The sequence below is a fragment of the Chlorocebus sabaeus genome, chromosome 6, assembly GCF_047675955.1.
Source record: "Chlorocebus sabaeus isolate Y175 chromosome 6, mChlSab1.0.hap1, whole genome shotgun sequence".
Lineage (NCBI taxonomy): Eukaryota > Metazoa > Chordata > Mammalia > Primates > Cercopithecidae > Chlorocebus > Chlorocebus sabaeus.
In genome coordinates, this window is record NC_132909.1 from 2,403,535 (window position 1) to 2,420,692 (window position 17,158).

The following is a 17,158-nucleotide window of genomic DNA, read 5'->3' on the forward strand; positions in this document are numbered from 1 at the left end:
TTGTGGTTTCCCTCACCACGCACCCCATGACTGACTCCTCCCATGCCTCTGTCCAAGGCTGGACATGGGTACCTTCGGGAAGTCTAGTGTGAGTGGAGAGGGAATGAAGAAAGTGGATGGGAAACAGCCCATCTCCATAGAATTCCTTCCAGTGGGATTTGTGTTATACTCACAGTAGCTTTTGCAGTTTACACTGAGGGTGCTTCAGTGCGGCAGCAAGAGCCTTCAAAAAGGGAGGCCCCAAAGCACTGCTGGTCAAAGTCAGGGCTTCCAGCTTATCATTCGTTGCAAACACAGAGCATAAGTCTTGCCACCAGCAATGGAGCTCTTTGCTCTCTGGTGCTCTGCACGGAAGGGAGAAGAGAGAAAACACCTCTTCGTTAAACTGGAGAAAACCTACTCGGAAACCCAGGGCTGGTGTTCCCTACCCAGGTTAGGGCCATAGGGCTCTGGTGACTCTAAGATGTCCTCATTTAAATAAAACACTCAGAAAAACCATCATGAGATTTCTCATTTCATTCCTGGAAGACTCATGGCCTCAAATAAGAGCCCTGTATGTTTCCATGACTTGGAAAAAAGGAAGTTGCTTTTATTTTGTATTTATTTTTTTGAGACAGGGTGTCACTCTGTCGCCCAGGCTGGAGTGTAGTGGTCTGAACACAGCTCATGGCAGCCTCTAACTCCCGGGCTCAGGTGATCCACTCCAGCTTCCTGAGGAGCTGGGGTTACAGGCACACGCCACCACACCTGATTAATTTTTGTATTTTTTGTTGAAACAGGGATTCTCCATGTTACCCAGGCTGGTCTTGAATTCCTGGGCTCAAGCGATCCTCCTGCCTTGGCCTCCCAAAGTACTAGGGTTACAGGCTGAATCACCGTGCCTAGACAGGAATTGCTTTTTTAATTACATGGGATTTATGTGGGGGGCAGAGATTGAATTATATTCTGTACCTCCATTCTTACCCTGTGTATATACAATTTTCTTTAAAAAAACATATAGGATCAGAATAAAGGAAAAATTAATCTTTTTGACACAGTGAGTATAAGAAAGAAAAATCCAGAGCTAGAGTGGCATGTAGTTTGGCCGTAGAAGGACCTGCTGACTTTCTCTTTCATTCTTCCCCATACAGTCCTTTCAGGGAGGCTGACCAAGATGTACATGTGAAGACTGTTGTTGGTTGCATTAAAGAAATAGTTTAAAGTGGCCGGGCATGGTGGCTCATGTTGTAATCCCAGCACTCTGGGAGGCCAAGGCGGGCAGATCACAAGGCCAGGAGTTCGAGACCAGCCTGGCCAACATAGTGAAACCCTGTGTCTACTAAAAATACAAAAAAAATTAGCAGGGTATGGTGGTGGACACCTGTAATCCCAACTACTTGGGAGGCTGAGGCAAAGAGAATTGCTTGAACCTGGGAGGTGGAGGTTGCCGTGGGCCAAGATCATGCCATTGCACTCCAGCCTGGGCAACAGAGAAAGACTCCGTATCAAAAAAAAAAAAAAAAAAAAAAAAAAAAAAAAGAAAGAAAGAAATAGTTGAAAGCAATCCAAAAGTCTATCAAGGAGGAAATAGTTTAATCATCTCTAGCACACCTATTTTTCAAAGAATACTTCATTGAAAAGGTGTGCATAGACATTGCCGACACAAAGATGAAAAAAGCAATTTTTAGAATATTTACACTAGCATGCAGTTTTTGTATAACATTTAAACCCCATGAAATGGATTCATCCATTTTCGCATCCATCAAATACATAGAAATGCAAATAAGTAGGAATGATGTCAACTCCCTCCAGGAACCCACACAAAAAAGATCAGTGGACTAATCAACGTGAAAGAAATGTGTCATGTCTTAAGATTTCTGCGGATGTCAGGGCTTAAGATTATGCAGCATCATAGAAAGACATTGTAATTCATTATGATTAGATTCCTGAGGTCTTAGCCGGGTGACCGACAGTTATCACCAAGTTGAACATCAAGCTCTGGTGTTCATTCCCCTCCCTAATAACAGGTCCTCGGGGACTGGAGGGCTCCTTAAATGTGATTTTGTGACGTGCGTTGGAATTGCCCACGTAAGTTGGGAGTAGACGTAAGAAAAACATGGTTCGGTGTAGCCATTCAATATAGGAGTGAATAGAATTCATTCTACCTGTGGCACACCTGGTCTCACTAGCAACTGAACAGGTAGGCCTCCGTCACAACTGTTTCGGCGCTGACTGGGTGGGGTAAGTTAAATCTTAAAAGCTGACAGAGCCAGTGCCCTCATACGAAGGCTGAAATGTAACAAAAGCCCACCAAGAGTTTTGCCCAGGCTTTTCCTGGGCCTTGAGATATGACAAGATAATGCAGAAATTCTCTGGCTGGGCGCGGTGGCTCAAGCCTGTAATCCCAGCACTTTGGGAGGCCGAGACGGGCAGATCACGAGGTCAGGAGATCGAGACCATCCTGGCTAACACGGTGAAACCCTGTCTCTACTAAAAAATACAAAAAACTAGCCGTGCGAGGTGGTGGGCACCTGTAGTCCCAGCTAGTCGGGAGGCTGAGGCAGGAGAATGGCGTGAACCCGGGAGGCGGAGCTTGCAGTGAACCGAGATCGTGCCACTGCACTCCAGCCTGGGCGACAGAGCAAGACTCCATCTCAAAAACAAAACAAAACAAAACAAAAAACCAACGAAAAACAAAAAATAATCCCTGGCTGGGCATGGTGGCTCACGCCTGTAATCCCAGCACTTTGGCAGGCAGAGGCGAGAGGATTGCATGAGCCCAGGCTTCAGGACCAGGCTGGGTAACAAAGTGAGCCCCTCATCTCTACAAAAAACACCACCATAAATAAAAATATACGCTAGAGCAGGGGTTGGGAAACTTTTCCTGTAATTGACCAGGTAGCAAATATATTCAGCTTTTCTGGCAGTGAATTTCCTGGCAATGACTTGGTCCTGCCACGGCAGTGGGGTAGCAGTCACAGACAACATGTCACAAGCACGGCCAGGCTCCGATCAAACTGTATTTACCTAAACAAGCAGAAAAAGCTGGGTCTGGCCTCCTGGCTGTAGCTTGCTTAGCTCTGCCCTGGAGAAACTCAGCCATGGCTGAGGAGACCTGCACACTGCCCGTCGTGGCGAAGAACGGAACAGAACTTACATTACTTAAAATTTAAATGTCTCATCACGTAAAGTTGGTAAGGAGAGACCAACTTTTATTTCTCTATCCACACACTAGACCAGTATATGTCTAGGATGAACATTAATGCTACATATCCGTCTGCTGAAGACTCAGGCAGTCTTTCATGGAAAGACAGGAATCTGGAAGAGATTGTGGTTCCTTTCTGCAGAGCAGTTAAGGAACAAGAAGGCATTTCCCTTATGCAACAGAAGGACAATGTCCCCCCTCTTGCCAGGAGTCAGTCTGAATCGCCTCTCTCTTCTCATCATAGCCTTTGGGGTCAAATTTTACTTCGTCTTAGCTTCGACCAGACGTGTGAGCTCGGACAAGGTGCTTCGTACACCTCCAGTGCATCATGGAGTTGGGGGCAGAAATAATTCACATAAAGTAAGTGCTTGACATTGTGTCTGCCACATGGCAAATGCCAAATAAATATCAACCGATATGAAGAAAGGAGTAGTCAGCGCTTTTTGCCACTTCTTAAGAAAAAGAAATCCATTATATTTGCCAAAATAAAGATCTTCCAGGAGAGTTTTGGTGGAGTGGAGGGGATGAGGAATTACTTGAGTAGTAACAGTTTGTATCTTCTTAGCACTAAATGAAGGACTGGACTTATTCAGTATGCTGTAGATTTTAACATGTTTAACAACCTTATGAGATATGTACTTTTTTTTTTCTAAGACAGTGGCGTGATCTCGGCTCACTGCAGCCTCCGCCTCCTGGGTTCAAGTGATTCTTCTGCCTCAGCCTCCCAAGTAGCTGGGATTACAGGTGACCACCATCACACCCGGCTAATTTTTGTATTTTTTTTTTTTTTTTTTTTTTTTTTTGAGACGGAGTCTTGCTCTGTCTGTCGCCCAGGCTGGAGTGCAGTGGCACGATCTCAGCTCACTGCAAGCTCCGCCTCCCGAGTTCACATCATTCTCCTGCCTCAGCCTCCTGAGTCGCTGGGACTACAGGCGCCCGCCACCACGCCCGGCTAATTTTTTTGTGTTTTTAGTAGAAATGGGGTTTCACCATGTTGGCCAGCCTGGTCTCGAACTCCTGGCCTCAAGTGATCCACCTGCCTTGGCCTCCCAAAGCGCTGGGATTACAGGCACGAGCCACGGCACCCAGCCTGTTTCTTTTAATTCAAGATGGACGAGATATTTTTACACGGAACGAAAGACCCTCTAGAGGTGTGCTGTCTGATGTGGTAGCTACTAGCTGCATGTCGCTATCTACACTTAAATTCACTAAAGTTAAATACAATGTAGACGTTCATTCACTCATTCACACCAGCCACATTCCAAGAGCTCAGGGGTCACATGTGGCCAGCGGGTCCCGTATTGGATAAGACAGATTCAGGATGTCTCCATCATCACCTTAAGTTCCACTGGGTAGCACTTGCCTTGAGACAAAAAGCTTCTGATACACAAAAGTAGGAGTGAGGCTGGGTGCAGTGACTCGTGCCTGTAATTCCAGTGCTTTAGGAGGCCAAGGTGGGAAGATTGCTTGAGGCCGCGAGTTGGAGATTAGCCTGGGTGACATAGAGAAACCTCATCTCTCCAAAAAATAAGAAAATTAGCCTGGCATGGTGGTGCATGCCTGCAATTCCAGACACCTGGGAGGCTGAGGTGGGAGAATCACGTGAGCCCAGGTGTTTGAGATTGCAGCCAGCCATGATCGTAGCACTGCACTCCTGGGCAACAGAGAGACGCTGTCTCAAAAAAAGAAGTAGGAGTGATAGATGAAGCAAAGTCCCATCTTTATGGGCATGCAGCACATAGGGAAGGAGGGTGAACCACGTATCTTTTTGCCCAGGATTCTCCCAGGTTTAGCATGGAAAGTCCTATATCCCAGGAACACCTTCAGTCGTGACAGTAAAACAAAGCTCTGGGTCCCAGAAATCTCCTTAATCCTAAACAAACTGGGACAGTTTGTAAAACAAACATCTACCACCCTAGATACATGTTTATCTTAAAACAGAAATACTGGCCGGGTGCGATGGCTCGTGTCTGTAATCCCAGCACTTTGGGAGGTCGAGGCAGGAGGATCACCTGAGGTCAGGAGCTCGAGACCAGCCTGGCCAATATGGTGAAACCCCGTCTCTACTAAAAATGCCAAAATTAGCCGGGTGCAGTGGCATGCATCTGTAATCCCAGCTACTCAGGAGGCTGAAGCAGGAGAATGGCTTGAACCTAGCAGGGGAGGTTGCAGTGAGCCGAGATCGCACCACTGCACTCTAGCCTGGGCAACAGAGTGAGACTCTGCCTCAAACAAAACAAAACAAAACAACAGAAGTACTGTGCAAACTAGGCCAGGGAAGCGATCAGAAAGGTTTGCAGATTGACCCGTAAACACCCAGGAGACTGTAGTCAAGGGCCCCGGGTAGGACGGGCTCCCCAAGGACAGAAGCACTTACTCAGAGCCAGGATGGGAGCCGGAGCTGAGCTTCCACACGTTCTTGAAGCTCGGGGTGACGGTCAGCTCCACCTCCTGCAAATGTGCACAGCGCTTCAGGCAAAAAGCAGACACCTGAACGTCTTTACTGTTGCCAATTTTCAAGACAACTTTACGGTAACCATTTAGGGCTTGGCTTACAAAGGCTTCCTCCCGGATTTCACGCAGACAGTAGAATAACTGCGGGACCCCAGAGCACGGAGAAGGCGGCTCGCATTTCTGCAACAGAGGTATGACTTTCAGCAGCTTCCTCTTATTATTGAAAGACACCTTGCACTGGAATGACTGTTCCACGGCCGACGCGCAGGTCCCGTTCAGAAAGCCGAATAAGAAAAGTCCCATGTGAGAGAGATAGCTCTTGCTTCCTCTGGGACTCGCTATCAGGCGCTGGATATTCACGTGGCTCAACACATGAAAATTTTGGAGTCTTTGTGGGAAACAGAGAACATAAAACAAGGCCGCAAAAAATTCCTGAAAAATCAGGAGGGTAAAGGTGTAGCGGTCCTCCTCACCCGCAATTCTTCGAAGAACACTCATGCCGAGGAAGGCGGAGACTCCCGTCTGATCCAACTTGGCTTCCTCAAGGTCTTCTTTACCAAACACCCATTGCCTGTGCCACATACCGTCTGCGGCCAAGTGACACAGACCCTCCAGTTGCGCTTGGTGGAGCTTTCTGGAAAAGTTCTCAGCTCTGGTGGGAAACAAGCTGGAAATATACCGGACGAATACAGAGGTGGCATTTGGACATGCCTGTGTGAGATTGTTTCCTCTCTCCATTTGCTGTTTCAGACCAGAGCAGACCATCCAGCAAACCACAGGGACCTGGCACATGGAAAAGAGAATGGTGTTTTCCATGGCGAAACTCAAGACTCGATCTGTCTCTCCGTATCCAAAATACATCTGGAAATACTTGATTTTTTCCGTCGTATTAAACCCCGGAAGGGTGATGAGAGAGGGACATTTCAACAAGGGCTTGCATGTCGGCCACGAGGTACATCTTATCATGATCAGTAGCGTGGCCTCCGGAAGCATCTTTTTGCTCAGCAAACTGCTCAGTAGGACAGATCCAGGCAATTTCTGCCTCCAGTCTTCACTCAGGTCCTCCGGTCTGTTGATGAGGGTAGATGTGAGCTCCTCAAAACCATCCAACAGCAGCAGAAGTTGGTCTGGTTTGGACATAATCTTCGCCACAAGGTCCTGAGATCCAGGCCACTTGTGCTCAATCAGCTCGGAGAAGCTATGCTCCGTTGTCTGGTTCATCTCTTGGCAATGGAAGTAGAAAGCACACCAGGGCTTGTGGGCGTAGAACCTGTTACTGGCCCACTCCAACATCACCGTTTTAGCCAGGGTTGTTTTTCCAATCCCAGAAACTCCCTGTATGACCACGGTCTTGGGCTGTCTACCCTGGGGTCTTTTGGGTAGAAGCAGACATGGTAAGTACTCCATGTGCCTGTGTACATCTTGGTAAAAGAAGTCCCTCTGGTTTCCAGGCCAAATCATAAAGTCCCATGTGGGGAAACACTTGACTATCACATTCAATTTGTACTGCTGTATTTTACCTAGATTTGTGAGACGGGAGAAATAAAGGGTACGGCATCACAGTTAATCATGAGAACTAACGGAGCAATAAGAAAACCAGTCTCCACATCTACCTGAAGCCCCGTGATGCCCTGGCATAAATGAAATAACCTTTCCTGATACTGTTGCATCCATTAGGAAGCAGCAATGAACAGAAAACTCAACTGGAAGTGGCTTAAATGAAACAAGGACTGCTTTCTACACGAGGAGTATGGCGGGTGTAAAGCTGTTGAAATTACATTCAGTGGCGCCATAGTTTCAGGTCCAGCAGCATCACGATTCTCTCAGCCCTTTCTTTGTATTTCTTGCCTCACAGATATAAGATAGCTGCTGTAGTGTCAGCTGTGTCATCTGCATTCAAACCAGAAATACTTGGGAGGGCTGGGCGTGGTGGCTCACACCTGTAATCCCAGCACTTTGGGAGGCTGAAGAGGGTGGATCACTTGGGGTCAGGAGTTCAAGACCAGCCTGGCCAACATGGTGAAACCCTGTCTCTACTAAAAATACAAAAATTAGCCAGATGTGGTGGTGCACACCTGTAATCCCAGCTACTCAGGAGGTGGAGGCAGGAGAATTGCTTGAATCCAGGAGGCAGAGGTTGCAGTGAACCAAGATTGCGCCACTGCACTCCAGCACAGGTGACAGAGTGAGACTGTGTCTAAAAAAAAAAAAAACAGGCCGGGCGCGGTGGCTCATGTCTGTAATCCCAGCACTTTGGGAGGCCAAGGCAGACAGATCATGAAGTCAGGAGTTTGACACTGGTGAACCCTGTCTCTACTAAAAATACAAAAGTTAGCTGGGCGTGCAATCCCAGTTACTCAGGAGGCTAAGGCAGGATAATCACTTGAACCTGGGAGGTAGAAGGTTGCAGTGAGCTGAGATCATGCCACTGTACTCCAGCCTGGGTGACAGAGCGAGACTCTGTCTAAAGAAAGAAGGAAAGAAGGAAGGGAGGGAGGGAGGAAGGAAGAGAAGGAAGGAAAGGAAGGAAAGGAAAGAAAGGAAGGAAAGGAAGGAAGGATTGTGTGTGTGTGTGTGTGTGTTTTGTTTTGTTTTGTTTTTTTGAGATGGAGTCTCATTCTATCACCCAGGAGTACAGTGGCACGATCTCACCTCACTGCAACCCTCCGCCTCCCAGATTAAGCAATTCTCCTGACTCAGCCTCCCGAGTAGCTGGGATTACAGGTGCCCACCACCACGCCCGGCTAGTTTCTGTGTTTTTAGTAGAGATGAGGTTTCACCATGTTGGCCAGGCTGGTCTCAAACTCCTGACCTCAAGTGATCCACCCCTGCTCAGCCCCCCAAAGTGCTAGAATTGCAAGCGTGAGCCACTGCCTAGCCTGGTCTGCTTTGTGTCTGTTTTGCTTTTTCTTCAAGGTGGAATCTCTCTCTGTTGCCCAAGCTGGAGTGCAGTGGTGCGATCTTGGCTCACTGCAACCTCCGCCTTCCAGGTTCAAGCGATTCTTCCACCTCAGCCTCCCAAGAATCTGGGATTACAGGCACCTGCCAGCACGCCTGACTAATTTTTTTATTTTTAGTAGAGATGGGGTTTCCCCATGTTGGTCAGACTGGTCTCAAACTCCTGACCTCAGGCGATCCGCCCTCCTCGGCCTCCCAAAGTGCTGGGATTACAGGCGCGAGCCACCTCGCCCCGTCTCTTTTTGCTTAAGTTCTGATTGCAGAAGAGACACTGGATACGGTAACTTACAATCTGCCTTGCCTTAGGAACTGAGTGGCTCATCCCAATCCATAGCCCATGTTTTCACCAGGGTCTGCTACGATGCAGGCACATACCAGAGTCTCCTTCTTCCAGATTCATCTGTGTTTCTCCCACATTCAAGTCCTCTGGTTCCAAGGTAGGTAGAATGGCTGGAACAGAAAAAAGGAGCCTGTTTCATGGGAATGATGAGATCTTGGTAGCAGGGAAACAGCATGGAGCCAATGGCCTATTTAGGACAGAGGCGGCCACACATCTTAAGAGTCTCAGGATGAGTTTGTGTCCTTTGTAGGGACATGGATGCAGCTGGAAACCATCATTCTCAGCAAACTGTCGCAAGAACAGAAAACCAAACACCACATGTTCTCACTCATAGGTGGGAACTGAACAATGAGATCACTTGGACTCGGGAAGGAGAACATCACACACCGGGGCCTATCATGGGGAGCGGGGAGGGGGGAGGGATTGCACTGGGAGTTATACCTGAATTAAAAGACGAGTTGATGGGTGCTGACGAGTTGATGGGTACAGCACACCAACATGGCACAAGTATACATATGTAACAAACTTGCACGTTACGCACATGTACCCTAGAACTTAAAGTATAATAACAATTAAAAAAAAAAAAAGGAGTCTCACCTTCTCACCACCTCCGTTCAGGGAGAAGAAAAATCACCTAGATCTATCTCTATCACAGGAATTTTAGGAAATGAGAAAAGATGTTGTTCTGTGATGCACTAAGTAAGGTGTTCAATAACATGTTATAAATGCATAGCACAGCCAGACACTGAGGGAGAAACATAGAGAAATACACACATACTCATACACACATATGTGTCTGTAAAATATATGCAGTTTAATATCTATGTAGCTGTGTATCTATGCATCCAGTCAGCCCTTCATATCCACGGGTTCTACATCTGTGGAATCAACCAACTGAGGATGGAAAGTAAATTAAAAACCCAATAAAAATACAACAATAAAATAATACAATTGAAAAACCAATACAAGGCTGGGCACTGTGGCTCACACCTGTTATCCCAGCACTTTGGGAGGCTGAGGCAGGAAGATCGCTCGAGTCAAGGAGTTTGAGACCAGCTTGGGCAACATAACAAGACCTCAACTCTACTAAAAAAATAAAAAATAATTAGCCGGGCGTGGTGGCACACCCGTAGTCCTAGCTACGTGGGAGGCTGAGGCAGGAGAATCACTTGAGCCAAGGAGTTTGAGACCAGCTTGGGCAACATAACAAGACCTCAACTCTACTAAAAAAATAAAAAATAATTAGCCGGGTGTGGTGGCACACCTGTAGTCCTAGCTACTTGGGAGGCTGAGGCAGGAGGATCACATGAGCCAAGGAGTTTGAGACCAGCTTGGGCAACATAGCAAGACCTCAACTCTACTAAAAAAATTAAAAAAAATTAGCTGGGCACGGTGGCACACCTATAGTCCTAGCCACTCAGGAGGCTGAGGCAGGAGGATCGCTTGAGCTCAGGAGGTAGAGGCTCAAGTGAGCCATGATCGTACCACTCCACTCCAATCTGGGAAATAGAGTAAGACCTTGTCTCAAAAAATAAAAAAGACCAATACAGGATAACAACTATTTACATAGCATTTACATTGTGTTAGGTATTATAAGTAATTTAGAGTGATTTTAAGTCTGCAGGAGGATATGTACAGGTTCTATGCAAATACGATGGCATTTTATATGAAGGAGTTGAGCATCCATGAATTTGTTCAGTACCCTTGAGGGACAGCCTGGAACCAATCCCCCATGGATACCAAGGAACTTCTAGTTTAATATCTATGTATGTGTGCACATATGTGTACACATGTATATCTATATACACGCATACACATATAGTCATTGATTCTTGTTATGCCTGGTAGTTCTCGTCTGTAAAATTCTTGTGAACACCGAATTCGCTAATACGGAACCATTGGTCCCAGGAAAATGCAGGGTTTGTTTCCTGCTCATCTCTGGTTACATTTTCATCGACTGATCAATATAAAAACTTGTTTTACATGTGTTTTTGTTTAAATACACCTTACTTAGTATGTATTGTTGATTATTAACACTGAGCTCATGGCCAAGCACACTGATAAATCCTGCCTAAAGGAAGCTCAGCTAACACATATGTTTTCTCCCTAAGGCACAGCACAGCCTTCTTGCCCTGAGGAACACAGAAAGGCACATCAGCACTAGTTTGGGTACCTTTTTTTTTTTTTTTTTTTTTTTTTGAGATGAAGTCTCACTCTGTGGCCCAGGCTGGAGTGCAGCGGTGTGATCTCAGCTCACTGCAACCTCTGCCTCCTGGATTCAAGCGATTCTTCTGCCTCAGCCTCCCGAGTAGCTGGGACTACAGGCACCCGCCACCACACCAGGCTAATTTTTGTATTTTTTAGTAGAGATGGGGTTTCACCATGTTAGCCAGGCTGGTCCCGAACTCCTGACCTCACGATCCTCCCGCCTCAGCCTCCCAAAGTGCTGGGATTATAGGCGTGAGCCATCATGCCCGGCCTGGGTACTATTTTAAAGAGCAAAACCACCAACTCAAAGCACAGACGTGGAAATGACACTGGCTTACAAGGTGACAGCTGAAGCCAGAAAGCAGAGCGTCGCCTTGTTTGACCTTGGCTGGGAGGTCAACCTGATGTTTTTGCTGCGTTGCTGTCTGGGAATGATCTTGAAAGCGCTGTAAGTATTGATTTGGGGGTTACAAATACCTTTTAATGAGTAGGTACATTCACAAATACAGAATCCATGCAAAATGAAGATCAACTGTGTATGTGTGTGTGTGTGTGTGTGTGTGTGTTTTTCTTGAGATGGAGTTCTGCTTTTATCACCCAGGCTGGAGTGCAGTGGTATGATCTCAGCTCACTGCAACCTCCGCCTCCAGGGTTCAAGCAATTCTCTTGCCTTAGCCTCCCGAATAACTGGGATTACAGGTGCCTGCCACCATGCCCAGCTAATTTTTTTTTTTTTTTTTTTTTGTACTTTTAGCAGAGACCAGGTTTCACCATGTTGGCTGGGCTGGTCTTGAACTCCTGACCTTAGGTGATCTGCCCACCTCTGCCTCCCAAAGTGCTGGGATTACAGGCATGAGCCACCATGCCCGGCCTCTCTGTGTGTTTTCATCAGGTTTTAGTAAATATTAACATTTTGCTGTTTAACACTAAGATTTTCTCTACCACTGGGCCGTGGAGTTTCCATCCCCTCTGATTTTCTTTTCCATTGACTCTCTCTCTCCTTTCCACAAGATGAGCTATGTCCTCCCGTGTTAGGTCTCAACCTTAGCGTCACTTCCTTAAAGAGGACTTCCTGGGCTGCCTTATCAAAACAAAGTTCCTTTTCACAATCAATTACTCTCTAGCCATCTAATATTCGAGCAACTCTAACATGCTAGGTGCTGAGCCAGGTGCTGGGGTGCCAGTAGCTAAGGAGTCATTGGGCACCCAGTCTCCTGTTTTTTATGTTTAAAATTGTGGAGCTGATGTCTTCTCCATTCTTACTGATGAGACTGACTACTTGTAACATCAGCTATTGGGAGAGGCGGGTTCACAGCTCCTATCATGTTTCTGGATTGGTGTATTTTCCCTTTAATACAGTAGTCCCCCCTTCTCTGCAGGGTCTACGTTCCAAGATTCCCAGTGGATATCTGAAACTGTGGATAGTCCTGAACCATGTAGACACTGATTTTTAAAAATACATACCTAGGCTGGGCGTGGTGGCTCACGCCTGTAATTCCAGCACTTTGGGAGGCTGAGGCAGGCAAATCACCTAAGGTCAGGAGTTCGAGACCACCCCGGCCAACATGGTGAAACCCCATCTCTATTAAAAATACAAAAATTAGCCGGGCATGGTGGTGTGCACCTGTAATCCCAGCTACTAGGGAGGCTGAGGCATGAGAATTGCTTGAACCTAGGAGGTGGAAGTTGCAGTGAGCTGAGATCGCACCACTGCACTCTAGCCTGGGTGACAGAATGAAGACTCCGTTTCAAAATAGAAAAACAATACATACCTAGTTATGATAAAAGTTTAAATTATAATTAGGTACAGTAAGAGATTAACAATAATAATGAAATAGAACAATTATAATACTATACTATCATAAATGGTATGTAAATGTGGTCTCTCTCTGTCTCAGAATATCTCACTCTACTCTACTCATCTATTTTTGACGATGATCGGCCATGGGTAACAAACTTCAGAAAGAAAAACCTTGGATAAGGGGACGATTGTAGTCCAGCTCTGCTTTATACATACGGAAGATGAGCTTTTGGATTACAGCATCCTCCAGTGGGATTAACCCTTTGTTGCTGTAAAATGGCCTTTTAAAATCTTTAACCTTCTTGCTTTAAATACAGCACTGCTGACATCACCATAGCCACACCAGCTTTCTTCTGTTTACTGTTTCCACAGCATACGCTTTTGCACTATTTTACTCCCTACTTCTCTATGTCTTCCTTTGACGTTCACCGCATATAAGCAGTATTCAGTTAAGTTTTTAAAAAATATGCCCATATGGGTTGGGCGCAGTGGCTCACACCTGCAATCTCAGCACTTTGGGGGACCAAGGCAGGTGGATTACCTGAGGTCAGGAGTTCGAGACCATCCTGGCCAACATGGTGAAACCCCATCTCTACTAAATATAAAAAAAAAATTAGCCGGGTGTGGTGGTGGGCGCCTGTAATCCCAGCTACTCAGGAGGCTGAGGCAGGAGACTCACCTGTATCTGGGAGGTAGAGGTTGCCATGAGCCGGGATTGTGCCAATTGCACTCCAGCCTGGGTAAGAAGAGCGAAACTCCATCTCAAAAAAAAAAAAAAAAAAAAAAAAAAAAATTAAATGAAAAGAAATGCCCATATGAGAGTCTTTGCCTTTGGGTTATATCTAGTATCTTCCTCCACTATTTGCATTCTTGCTCCGATGGCCAATAAGCGATAGGGGTGGCGAGTAGAGTATTTAGCTGCCCAGCAGCCAAGCCCACCCCGAGTTTATCCACCAGATCAACACTCACCATTTATCTCTCTGTGTACTAGAGCACACATTTTATCACGGTTCATAACAGCAAAGATGTTTGAAGTCACATCCCAAGCTCGTCGTCCGGGGAAACGCTCTATCAAGAGATGAACCACCTCTGCCCAACTGGCTCTCTTGACCTGGTCCCAGGTGATGGGCGTGGTGCCAGCTCTGAGTTCATTCAGTAAGAACTGCTTGAACCATTGTAGCTCCTTGTTGCTCACATACCTCATGTACAGCATGACCCCATTTTCACAGGGGGAGCCGGGGTAGCAAGAGAATGTCCAGGGTGGATTACAAGAACTGTGAGTGGAGGAGGATGAAAAGGGAACGGGGGTGTCAGAGGGTGGATTCACATCACTCATCTTTAGTCAAGGCAGAGAACACCTCAGTGTCTACGATAAACACAACTGATCAGAAGAGAGAAACACGAGACCTGCGGAAACATAAAACAATAAAACAAGAAGATGAAAACACCACCCAAGAAGACAGATTAATGTAAGGCTTACTTGGCAGAGTATTCTGTGTGCCATGTACTCCCTTTACCTCCTTTCCTCAAAGATTCTCTGCCCTGTGGAAAAACTGAAGATGCATTGAATATTTGGGATTAGTCCATTAGACTGATGGATTGTTTGTAGTTTTTATTCTCTATGCCTCCTTTTGGGAAGGAAGCAAGCAAAATATCAAAACCTTCACAAAAGGTTAGCACAGGTTACCTGTTCCTGTGTTAATTTGCTAAGGAATAATGGTCTCCGACTCCATCTATGCTCCTGCAAAGGACATGATCTCATTCTTTTTTATGGCTGCATAGTATTCCATGGTGTTTATGTACCACATTTTCTTATCCAGTTTATCACTGATGGGCATTTAGGTTGATTCCATGTCTTTGCTATTGTGCAAAGTGCTGCAATGAACGCTTTTCACAATGAGATGACACCTCATTGTGGTTTTGATTTGCATTTCTCTAATACATGATCCATTTTTTAAGAATAAAAACTTTGTTGAATTTGAGATCACTTTTAATCTAATGGAGCCTTCTAACCAACCATATATTTTCTAGATTTTAGCTTCACTGAATTATTTTACCTGCTTCTCATTGTTCTTTTCGCTAAACCTTTTGTGAAGGCCTTTGGGAGGCCAAGGCAGGTGGATCACCTGAAGTCAGGAGTTCCAGACCAGCCTGGCCAACATGGTGAAACCCTGCCTCTACTAAAAACACAAAAATTAGCTGGGTGTGATGGTGGGTACCTGTAATCCTAGCTACTCAGGAGGCTGAGGCAGGAGAATTGCTTGAACCCAGGAGGCAGAGGTTGTAGTGAGTGGAGATTGCGTCACCGTACTCCAGCTGGGGTGACAGAGCAAGACCCTGTCTCAAAAAAAAAAAAAAAAAAAAAAAAGAAAAGAAAAGAAATTTGCAGAGCAAGGGAGGATGTTGACAATTACATCATTGTTTTGCTTTACTTTCATTCACTGCCGAAGGGAACATAAGCAGGGGGAACCTCTCTGAAAGGCCTTTTCACAATATCTAACAATCATGTGTGCACTGCTATGGAACCCAGTGGTTCTACTTCTAAAACTGCAACCTGAGCCTGGGTGTGGTGGCTCATGCCTGTAATTTCAGCAGTTTGGGAGGCCAAGCGGGGAGGATCACGAGGTCAAGAGATTGAGACCATCCTGGCCAACATGGTGAAACCCCATCTCTACTAAAAAAAAAAAAACAACATACAAATATTAGCTGGGCGTGGTGGCGTGCACCTGTAGTCCCAGCTACTTGGGAGGCTGAGGCAGGCGAATCACTTGAACCCAGGAGGGGGACGTTGCAGTAAGTGGGCTGAGATCCCGCCACTGTGCTCCAGCCTGGTGAGAGAACGAGATTCCGTCTCAAAACAAAAACACAAAAGGCAGGCGCAGTGGCTCACGCCTGTAATCCCAGCACCTTGGGAGGCTGAGGTGGGCGGATCATGAGGTCAGGAGATGGAGACCATCCTGGCTAACACGGTGAAAACCCCATCTCTACTAAAAATACAAAAAATTAGTCAGGCGTGGTGGCAGGCGCCTGTAGTCCCAGCTACTCGGGAGGCTGAGGCAGGAGAATGACGTGAACCTGGGAGACAGAGCTTGCAGTGAGCCGAGATCGCGCCACTGCACTCCAGCCTGGGGGACAGAGAGTGACTCTGTCTCAAAAAACAAAACAAAAACAAAAACTGCACCTCACAGATGCACTTGCACATGTGAGATGGTATCTGCACAGGCCAGTCTGTCTTAGGCTGTCTGGACTACCATAACAAATACCATACACTGGGTGGCCTAGTAACAACAGACATCGATTTATCTCAGCTCTGGGGGCTGGAAGTCCAAGATCCAGGTGCTGGCAGATTTAGTGTCTGGTGAGGGCGGCTTCCTGGTTCGTGGACAGCACCTTCTTGCTGTGTCCTCCCCACATGGAGGAAGGGGTGAGGGAGCTCACTGGAGTCTCTTTCATAAGGGCTAGAATCCCAATCATGAGGGCTCTGGCCCCATGACTTAATCACCTCCCAAAGGCCCTGCCTTCTTCTGCCATTACCTTGGTGGTTAGAGTTTCAGCCTGTGGATTTGGGGGAGGACGCAGACATTCAGTTCATAACACAGTCCTTCCGGATTCACTCACTGAAATATCCCAGTGTCAAATATTATGCTCTCTACTTTTGGCACTGGGGATATGTTGGTGAGCAAAAGACACATAAAAAATTGTCCTCATGCAGCTAACATTTCAGTGGATGAAAAAGCGTAGGGGAGGAAAAACTTTTCTCTCTCTCTTTATTGATCTTAGATTCATTGGCTGGAGCCTTGGATGTTATGCTCATGAAAGACAGATTCACGAAAGCACAGCAAACAGAAGTTTATTTCTGTGTGCATGCCCATGGGAGCACACTGTGATGTGATGGAAGATTATATGCACCATGGATAAAAGAGAGAAGAGAGAGAACAGGAGGTGAGAAATACCCTGCTGCAATTTGTAAAAGGCTGACGGAAGGGCTCACTGAAGCAGGGATGTCTGAGCAAAAGCTCGGAGGAGAGGAGGAGGTAAGAGGTCACGGACTGGGCTGTGTGGATATCAGATGAGTTCCAGACAGAAGGGCAAGGACCACGGCCCTGTGGCCAGGATGTGCCTGGAGCTGTTGAGAAACCGCAGGACCAGCGTGAGTGGAGGTGAATGGGCAAGACGAAGACAGTGGAGATGATCCCAAGAGGTCACGCGGGAC

General features: G+C 46.5%; 1 protein-coding gene across 1 annotated transcript in view; it reads right to left on the reverse strand.

Moving 5' to 3' along the window:
* The window catches only part of NLRP8 (NLR family pyrin domain containing 8), a 39,389-nt gene extending 25,037 nt beyond the window's left edge, over positions 1–14,352 (reverse strand). Inside the window, exons 1-4 of the mRNA XM_073017230.1 lie at positions 13,915–14,352; positions 8,972–9,046; positions 5,562–7,158; positions 174–344 (exon numbers count right to left, since the gene is read on the reverse strand). Coding sequence (XP_072873331.1) covers positions 174–344; positions 5,562–7,158; positions 8,972–9,046; positions 13,915–14,281 — 2,210 coding nt within the window. The 5' untranslated portion in view covers positions 14,282–14,352. The remainder of the gene's footprint in view (positions 1–173; positions 345–5,561; positions 7,159–8,971; positions 9,047–13,914) is intronic.
* Positions 14,353–17,158: the final 2,806 nt, after the last annotated feature.